Here is a 9,742-nt window from a genome sequence, read left to right as displayed (position 1 = left end):
GAATGAATTCACCTGGAGATCCCCGATGGACATCATAGTTTCTTGAACCGGTATCCTGACTAGCAGCAGTAAGATTAATCCCACTTGTGTTGGCACCAGGTTATCAAATCAACCATTAAAAGACAAACACATTTTTCTCTTGCAGTTTACCTCCGATTCCTCCAAATCCTTTCACAAATTGGGATCCTTCCTGTGATTTGTCTGTAACAATTTCCAATGTTGCTCCAAATTTCTTGTAGTTGTTTGCAAACCACTCCAGAAGTGGCATACTTTCTATCAGTTCATGTTCCTGTCCAGTCTGTGTAGACATTTGAGGGGGGAGAAAAAATAAAAATAAAATAATGTTACAGTCACTGCATGTTAGGTATTGAGAAAATTCATACCAAAAGTCATCTTTGGCTTAAACATCACCACTGTTTTTTTCAGTCCTAAGACATAGACACCAGCCTTCACGATTCGCAGGCTGGAGCAGCCCGACACACTCGCCAGGGTCCGGGGGGGAGGCGATTCTCACACGTCTGTATCAGACAAGTGCTGGCACACACAGAAGGCTCCTGGTGCTAAGAAATTAAATATTGACAGGCCTTGGTTTGGGCCTCCATACTACGGAAGTTAGTGCAGAAGCGGGAGAGAGAATGCCTCATTTATTCTTCTGCTCAACTGTTGCCTCATGCTACACTCTCAGTTTTCACTGTTTCTTTAGATTTGCTTTATACCCCGCAAACAGTCCATCGCCACTCATCTAACCAGGCACTGTTTACTCCAGGAAATACTGATCTACGCAAATATACAGGCAAAAAGCATGGTTTTCCAAGTAGAAGGTCAAGTGATTATTGGCATAGAAACACTACATCACTGCAGATAACATTGTAAACCTTCGGTGCACAGAAGGAATTAGCAATTACCCCACCAGGAGGGAAAGCAGCTGGAAATGGCTACCCTGGCAGGCCTTACACGAGACAGAGATGACCACGCTTTTTGCAAGGGACAGACTTTTTTTGCCCAGCTTACTCTGCAAAGTAATACAGATCCCCTGCCCCAGCAGGTTTTTTTGGCCCCCACTGGCTAGAAACTCACAGGCAGTCAATGACAAATCCACATTTCAAATACATCTAGAAGCAAATACTCCCTCAGTAAATCCATAGTAATAGTTTCTAGCCTCACAGTTGTTTTGTATTGACTAAACCAGCGTACAATAAGCAGGGAGTAATGGTTTGGGACCAGCCTGCACATTACACAGTAGCTACTAAACTGTTCTAGCAGATGGTTTGATGGCAGTCAAAGAACCCACATTGCCTGTCACTTCAACTCATTTACACCACCTTGGAATTGGCAGCAGGGAAGATTGGAGAAAAGCAAGTCTAGAAACCAGGGGTTACACGGAAGGTGAACAGGAAGAGGCACAGGCTACCGTCCTGAAGTCTCATCTGAGTGCTAGAAAGGTCATCGTGCTCACATGCTTGCGACAAACTAAGCTCAGATGTTCAGAATGCTACACCAGTACACTGAGAATAAATCTACAAGCCCCAAAGCTGAAATACCTCTTTATCTGTGAAGTGGGATTTATCCTTCTCTTGCTCTGGTGTCAAATACAGGATTTTCTCCTCTGAGAAGGAAGGAAAAAAAAAATTAGGTTGGATAAGACTACCAGATGCAGGTTAAAGATGGCAAGAGACTGACAACAGCCAGCAATTACAACACAGATGGTTTGGTCATTGACACCGCCTTTCTTTCTAGCTGAAGCTCTATGAGAAACCAAACAGGGCACACCAGTAGAGAATAACTGTGGTGCCAAAGCCAAAAAAGGCAGAGGTCCTGCTGTAGGCATATGGTTTGTCTACAGTCAGTAAGAATTGTGTTTCTGGCCATAAGGGTCAAGTCAGTCTCCCCTCTACAATGCACTGTTATCACATTTGTACTTACACAACTGAAAGGCAAGTTTCATGCTAGCCCTGTGACAAACTGCCACCCCAGCACTACAATTCTTTCTCCACAGCAGAAACTTCCTACTTTCAGACTTTTCCCCCAGAACCTGCAAGTTAGTGACCTGCCTACACAATATCCCCTTGACCAAGTCCTTAGATATCTACTTCGGGAGTTCCTCCAGCATAATCTATCCAAGTGAGACAGCTTCGGTGTTAAACCCTCGTGGACCTTTCAGTCTCACAGAAGCGCTACCTACCCTCCGTGCCTTGGCAGTGCAGAACGTATCTCATTATATCCAGGTTTTCATAGACTATCAGTATCTCTACTGCTCCCATTTCCAAAGCTTTTAGTGTATCTTCAACGCCAAAACAGTACTTCCCCGTGTCCTGACTGATTTCGTCAAAATATCGTCCTGCAACCAGGATACAAAGAAAGAGATTGTCATGAACACTGGTCATGCCACATGGATTTTTTTTTTAAACAAGCCTGATTTGAATGCAAGAAGAAACTGGAAAAGGTGACTGCAATGCTGCTGAAGGAAGCAAGGGATATGATAACATGTCAAAGCACGTCATTTAGAACATTCATTGGCAGAAAGTCAACTCCAACAAACACTGCCCTGTTAGGAATCTCACCCCATTGAAAGGCTTACCTTCGCTACAAAACCAGCAATTGGACTAACACACCAGCAGGCACTATTTAACTTCACTCTTTTCAGTGTAAGGTAGCTACTGTTACTATTGCCCTCCTGTGCTTTTGAAGTAGCAACATGTGACTGCTGACAGCAAACAAGGGATCATTTCTACCACTGTCTTAAAACAAAATAAATCTTAACTCTCATCTTGCTGAAGACGCAAACAATCTGAAGAGATATTTTTTTTTTCCCCTCCCACCCAAATGTCACCAGAAGGCCTGAAACTAAGGTGATCTCTGATGAAAGGTGAAAAATCCGAGAAGTTTGGTGGGGAAAAAAAAAACCAAAACACAACAAGAAACCCCCACTCCTTAAAGTCTCATTAAGTCCTGCAACATTTGACAAGGTGTCCAGGTAACAAAGAATCACATCTTCTGAAACAAGATGAGCATATTCATTCAAGCACCTTTGGCTCAGGAGAAGGTTGAACATGTAGTGACATACCTATTAGTTTCTTCTCTTGAATGAATTTCACATTGGAGAGGACCTCAGTTGACAACTCAATTGCTTGATTGAATCCATTTTCTCCTCCATATGAAATGTCAACTAGTTTGAGCACTTTGGATTGCAACCGCTAAACAAGAGAAAGAGGACACATGAAAAAGAGTCTATTACACAGCACTGCCATAAGACTACTTCATAATGCCACAAGAATAAGTACCTGGCAAGAGCCACAGCATTAATCAATTTTGCCTCACTTGCAAGCAGAGGTTCTGAGTCAGAGGGACCTCTGAATGCTTAATATTGAAGCACAATTTTCAGGCAACAGGGACACAGAGATTAGGTTTAGTGGAGTTTAATTTCAATAAAGCTTCTACTGTAGATTTGGGAACACAAAGAATGCGAATGCCAGTTCCAAACCAGGGAGGACAGATTTCTTATTAGCACTGTTATTAAGAAAAGGAGATCTTACTTCCTTGCAGGAGGTATTAAGAAAGGGAGACCTCTTCAGGATACATCAGATTTTTAGTTTTGACTGAATTGCTTAAGACACCAAAGTTCCACTCCTCCTGAGATGTGTCTTACACCAGAGCTACTGCTAATATCACCATGTTATTACTGACAGCTTAAACATTTGGGCTTTGCTCAGAAAAGACCACTCACCTGATCAAACATGTCAGATTGACTTAATTCAGTTTTGAAGTCAGCTGATCCAGCTAAAACGAGACCAGCCACGTTCACCTTGTCGCCAGAAATGAACAGTTGCACAGCCGTCTCTGCTACCTTCCTTACATAGTTGTGTCGTTTTTCCATTCTTAAACGAGCAAAACGCAAGGCAGACTGACCTCCTCTACCTTTATGAGAGAAGAGATGTGAGGGAGTAATTTGGAAGTCATTTTGTTTCAGGAAGGTTATTAGTACATGGTCCCGACTGGGCCCTGAATAACTGAAGCCAAGGGCAGATGCAGCCTTCAGAATTAGTTTGCCACAAGCAGAGCCAGGGGCACTCATTGAAACAGCAAGTGAATAAAGAGGGTTCATTCACAGCAAGAGATTTTTCTCCATGTATCCCACAGAGGGAAATATGTTTGGGGTTTGTTTTTTTTTTCCTTTTTATGACTTGCAACTCTCCACAGAAATTTTGAATATCTGTGCATATTTTCTATGTCCTGTACCTTCATTAAAACCAATTTCCTTTGTTACACTGCCTCACATCCTTTTCTTGCTGATGCAATGCACCCCAGTAGTCTCTGCTGCAGAAACTTACTGAGGGAGATGTTTCTATTTCATTTTGTCCCATCCTAATCTACCAAGAAGTAGGGTAAGGCAGGAATAGCTAACAGACAATTTGCTGAATTCATCAGCAGCTCACTACAATACAGCATTATATAATGGAACTAGAATTTTGCTTGCTCCGTTAGGCTTCTGTGCTTCTTGCAAGGAACAGCTTCTTGCTTTTCACTGTGGCTTGCATGCAACACCATCAGACACAAACTTTAAAGACACTACTAAGTGGTATTACCACTTGTGCTAGTAATATTTAGTTAAGACTGCCCCAAAACCAAGTAAAGGGTCAAATGCACCAAGAAATAAAAAGTGCCACCTTAAGAAGATCAACTGCATATTACAGTGATTCATTAATTTTGACAGAAGACTCAGGCTAGAGGCTTTGCTGTCAGATTTCGAGGGAGCAAAGAATTCAGCAGAGCTAAACACCTACAGGCCAAGTTCCCTGCTTCTACCCTCACGTCCCACCCCACGATATTCTGCTGCAAATGGTCTAGAGAGAGACTAGTGCGTTACCATGCTTCTTTGGAAGATCCACAGTGAATTTGTGCAGGACCTCTCTTGTGTTTCCTTGAAGAGTTCCAAAGAGTGCACCGCTACCATCTATTACAATAAAGCCAAACTTGCTGTCGTCGGAAAGCAGCGCTGTAAGAGCCTGGAACACAAAATGATGTTGTCAGCAGTAAGTACCGGTTTATTAAGGACCCTGGTTCAAAAAGGCTACCAGAAACAATACACCTCAATAAATTTTAGTTCTGTAGGCGGTCATTGCCTTTTTTTTTCCTACAAATAAACTAGAAGAAGAACAGCAGATTCAGGAGTTGAGACTATCCCAGATTACTGTCTCACACAATGCTGCCAAGAACAGAGAGGAAATTCATGTTTAAGCTTGATAACTGTTTTCACAGCATTACCAGTTCATCATATGACGTCACAGGCAGGTGTAATAGCAAAACCGTAAAGATCAGCTCCAGAATGTGTTAAGTAAAACAGATCACACCTCTACGAGGCTGCATCACCTCTCTAGTTGGCAAAACTGGAAAAGTAATTTTCCTAGCATTCCAGCCAGGAAAGCAGAACTTACTTAGTTTACTGGTCAGTCAATTTTATACTACAAAGCACCAATACAGACCAGCTTTCAACCTGCCAACTACCACAAATACTGGTTTGCTGCTCCTGCTGACTTCAAGAAGTCCCAAAGGTAGAATGATGACAAATTCAGCCTTACAAAACAGAATTAAGTAACAGCAGCAGTAATTGCCCTGTGCATAACTAGCTATAAAGAAGAGAGCCATAATATTTGCTGGAAAATGAAGTTATCCTTCAATTTTCTTCCCGTTAAAGAAGGCAGCTAAATTCACGCTGTAAGGTCAACCTAAGTTGACTACCTAAAGCACTGCTTAGTATCAAGGCTTTTGAGTTACTTTTGTCCAATTTCCTGCCCAGCCCTGGTTCTGGTGGTGTGGGACATCCATAACCACTCAAACTTCGCACCACTTGTTTGAGAGAATCTGTCAGCTACTGTTCCCTCAAGGGCAGCCTGAACAGGTAGGCACATTCAGCACACACACACAATTCCGCTCACTTATACGCGCCCAATAAATGTAATAGCAGGAATCCTCTTTCTGGCTGGCAAAAAGTCATCAGCAGGATGGAGAACTTGTCAAATTCCAGATTGCTTTAAGTCACCAGTTTAATACTGAAAGAGTGATGGTGTAGGTTTACTGCACAGGACCTTTAACTGCCTGCACGCCTGCCAGCTTGATTATTGGGCTGAATGGAAAGAATAAAAACCATCAGTCATCTTTATCCAAAATCCACATAACCACGTCTACAGCTTTCAAGCTTAAAAGAAACAGACACTAAGGTTTAATGGAATCTACTGGCCAAACTAAATATTCTGTATTAATTCCTCAGCAGTGGGATGAATAAGAGGAGGAAGTGGCATATTACATTGCAATCTATTTAACTGGGGCAGAGCCAAGCAAATCCTGTGACTGGAATGAATGCTCTAGCCAAGGTATCAAAATAAGTCATTGTAAATCCTACCCTTCAGACACACATCAGGGTTCGTATCCCTCTTGGGAAGTTACTTCGGTTTCACACAGGCAATAAAGTATCTAGAGGAAATCTTATCAGATACGCTTGCCTGGCAGTAGATGACTACAGTTCTGATGTTCTTGACTCCCTCTTATTTTAATAAAGCATCCAATGATCAGTGATTTCCTCAGTTTCCCCTTTGTTAGTTCTATGTCAGCAATTCCACTGTTTGACCCATTAAGCACAAAAAAGGGACTATTGCTTTTGTTCTGTTCCTTCAGCCTGGGCCAAGTTTCCTCTTTGCAGCTTCAGCCTAAAGGTGAAGATCACGTCTTTTTTCTGTTCCTTGATATGTCCTCACTTTCATTGGAAATCTGTTGATGTACCGAGCCAGATGCCCTATCTGTTGAGTTCTACTTGCACGTTGCAGGGAACCACTGGGTTAAAAGCACGGCTCTACAACCAAATGAGATAGATAGACAAACCAAGATTTCAGCGCTAACATCATCTCGTTGCTCAAGATAGTATACAGTAGGCTTTTATAGCTAGATTTGATTCTGCAGTGCAGACACCAACTAAAATAATCACATACTCAAAAGACACAGGAGAGCAAACAGTCCATGGAGAAAGGTGCTGCTCGGCAGCAGCAGCAACTACCACAAATTCCTCTCAAGTTATTGCCACACTCTTGCTGAGCAGTGCTACACACCAGCACGAGTGTATTTACAGCAGCCTCTGGGGAACAGCACTGGGCATCAGCTACTTCTTTTTGGTATTGAATCGGTGCCCTAAGGCAGTAGCTGCAGCCAAGACAAAATTAATCCCTTTCCTGATAGGGCAAAAGGCAACCCACCACCATCCACCCACTGCCAGCAACTGCAGGGACAAATATCTCCCTTGGCTTTGCACCTCTGGCTCTCTCCTGAATTCTCTTATTTACCTCTTGCTTTCAATTGCCTATGGACGTGCGGGCTCAGCAGAACTCAAGAGCTGTACCTGCACACAGCTTTGTTATTCCTGGTAGGTCAAAGATGTACTGGAATTTCATCCTCAGTGTGGAGACAGAATAACAGGGATGTACCTCACCTGTGCAACAAGCATACCTTTCCTCCCTGTACTCCTACCCTTTGAAACCCAACCAGGGATCAGATCTCCAAAAACCCAAGCAAACAAGCAGAACTACATCACTGATGGGTCTGTCAAGCCCATGTCATATAGGTTTGATGACAGGCAATTAAGTCTCAGTCCACACATTTATCACGGTGAACGCCACGGATGTGAAAGGCGGTCAGTCGTCTATTACAAATATTGAGACCTCTACAACTGCCAACAGAGCCAAAACAGACTTAAGACGCAATAAACTGACTTCATGCAGTCAAGACTAGCATAATCCACGTTACTTTAAGTATGCCTCAAACCATTCATTTAACTAAGATAAGTAGATGTTGGATAAAAATAATCCCACTTTACCCCAGACAGATTAGCCACATGCCAGTTCTCCATCAAGGGTCTCAGCTAACACATCTGATATCAAGACTGGCAACACTAATATTATCTTGGTGTTACTTTAAGGCCTGGCTTGGAATAAGATCTGTGGGCCTCTAGGGTTAAGGAAAAAAACCTGTCTCCAGTTAAGGAGAAAAGCTTATATCTGTGGGTTATATAAACTCAGCAGTTACCAGCTGGGCCACAAAGTCAGCTGTCATAGAAGCCGGACAATTATCTCAACTCCTTTCAGCAAATATCACACATTCCTGAATACTAGCCAGTCACAAGCCATCCAGTGGCTTCACCAGCAGGATGTCTTAATTAAAGCCTGCTGTTCTGCAGACTGTGGACTCAAGCACACCAAGGATTGTTCCAGTGAGTCTAGCAAAGCAGTCTGACTTTGACTACTGCAAGACCAGCAGGCAATAGGAGACTTCTTACCTCTGTGTGGAATTTGTTGTCACACAAATACAACGATGTATTGATTGGTTTGAAAGGTTCAAAGTCAATGTTGACTTTCTTCTCTTTTCCTTCTTCTGTCACAATTGTTCCACAGTAAACAACCAGACCATTTGGAGGTACTATAAAGGACACAATGCAATTTTAGATCACTAAGAAATATTGCAAGCCGTACCCATCAAAAACCAAGTACTAGGCCTTGAGACTCAAGGCAGAGTTGAAATTGAAGTTCAAGTTTTTTTACTTTCCATTTCCCCACCTCATTCCCTCCCAGATCTCTACAATGGACAACAAACTAGTTTAGTGTACCTATACTGAATAGCTTAGAGCAGGAAGCTAAAGGTAACATCAATGGAAAGACTTGCAACAGCGCTGCAAGAACATGTACCTGTCTGTGAAACCCATGATCTTCCAAGCTCACAGAATCCAGAAAAAGGCTGAACAGCCCCGTGAAGCTTTGCTAGTTCTTATACAGTGATTTAGAGACTGACCATCTCAATGAAGGCCACTTGCCAGTGTAAAGACAGTAACGATGAACTCTTTTCCAGTACTCATTTTAGATGGCCTGGGTCTACTTCCTCCCAAAATGGTAACAGCTGCACAGTGGCAGGCATAAGGCATACAGAAGTTTCTGCTTGATGGAAAACCACTAGTTTAATGCAAATAAACTATTGTGAAATAGCTCTTAAGGCTGGCCAAGTTTAGAAGAGTCAGCACTGCTAAGGACAGAACCATGAGCCTGCTTACTAAAGACGAGGACTATCTTATTATCCTAGTCCCAAGGTCTACCCCTGCCATCCATGGGCAACATACCTGGAATATCAGTGCAAAACAGCAGCACAGGCCAACAGATTTGATTAGCAGAAAGCTGCATAATGCAGGAACTTAAGGCTGCTTCCAAGTAAGGGAAGTTTGCCAGCATCCATACAAGCTACAAGTTACCTTTGTTATAGAGTTTCAGTCTTTGCTGTACAGATGTAATGGCTCCCAGTACTGAAAGGCGATTCACTCGAGACTTAATGTTGGAGGCGGTGCCAAACTCATCCGCTAACATTTTTGCCACTCGCGAAATCTGGTCTTTGGGGGGAATGATCAACGATATCATGCTGGTACCATTGCTGAGGAAGGAAAAAAGAGGGGTTGTGAGCAGCCACCAGCCAAAGTAACAAGTGTATTCATACCATATTCCATGCACGCAGTTGTCTCTCCTCCCTCCCCTCAAGGATGCTTCACTTCACTGCTATCGGTGTAATTCCCCTTCTGCTGGGCAATAATGAGAGAGAAGAAAACAAAACAGGCTCTTCAGAGAATTTCGCCCCATAACCAAGTGTTCAGGTTAGCCACCACCAAGCAAGTCCTCCAAAAGCTGCTCATTTAACCTGGGATACTACTCTGGAAAAAAAGAAT

The 9,742-nt window shown here is 42.8% G+C and overlaps 1 protein-coding gene across 1 annotated transcript in view; it reads right to left on the bottom strand.

The window, feature by feature from the left end:
* Positions 1 to 9,453, bottom strand: part of ETF1 (eukaryotic translation termination factor 1) — an 11,754-nt gene extending 2,301 nt beyond the window's left edge. The window contains exons 1-8 of the mRNA XM_009705891.1: positions 9,278 to 9,453; positions 8,318 to 8,457; positions 4,865 to 5,003; positions 3,725 to 3,915; positions 3,065 to 3,194; positions 2,183 to 2,338; positions 1,542 to 1,606; positions 151 to 298 (exon numbers count right to left, since the gene is read on the bottom strand). Of these exons, the coding sequence (XP_009704193.1) occupies positions 151 to 298; positions 1,542 to 1,606; positions 2,183 to 2,338; positions 3,065 to 3,194; positions 3,725 to 3,915; positions 4,865 to 5,003; positions 8,318 to 8,457; positions 9,278 to 9,440 (1,132 nt within the window). The 5' untranslated portion in view covers positions 9,441 to 9,453. The remainder of the gene's footprint in view (positions 1 to 150; positions 299 to 1,541; positions 1,607 to 2,182; positions 2,339 to 3,064; positions 3,195 to 3,724; positions 3,916 to 4,864; positions 5,004 to 8,317; positions 8,458 to 9,277) is intronic.
* Between the last annotated feature and the right edge of the window lie 289 nt (positions 9,454 to 9,742).

This window comes from Cariama cristata, unplaced genomic scaffold, assembly GCF_000690535.1.
Source record: "Cariama cristata isolate BGI_N322 unplaced genomic scaffold, ASM69053v1 scaffold33848, whole genome shotgun sequence".
NCBI lineage: Eukaryota > Metazoa > Chordata > Aves > Cariamiformes > Cariamidae > Cariama > Cariama cristata.
The sequence above is the reverse complement of the archived record's forward strand: the minus strand, read 5'-3'. Positions and strand labels throughout refer to the sequence as shown.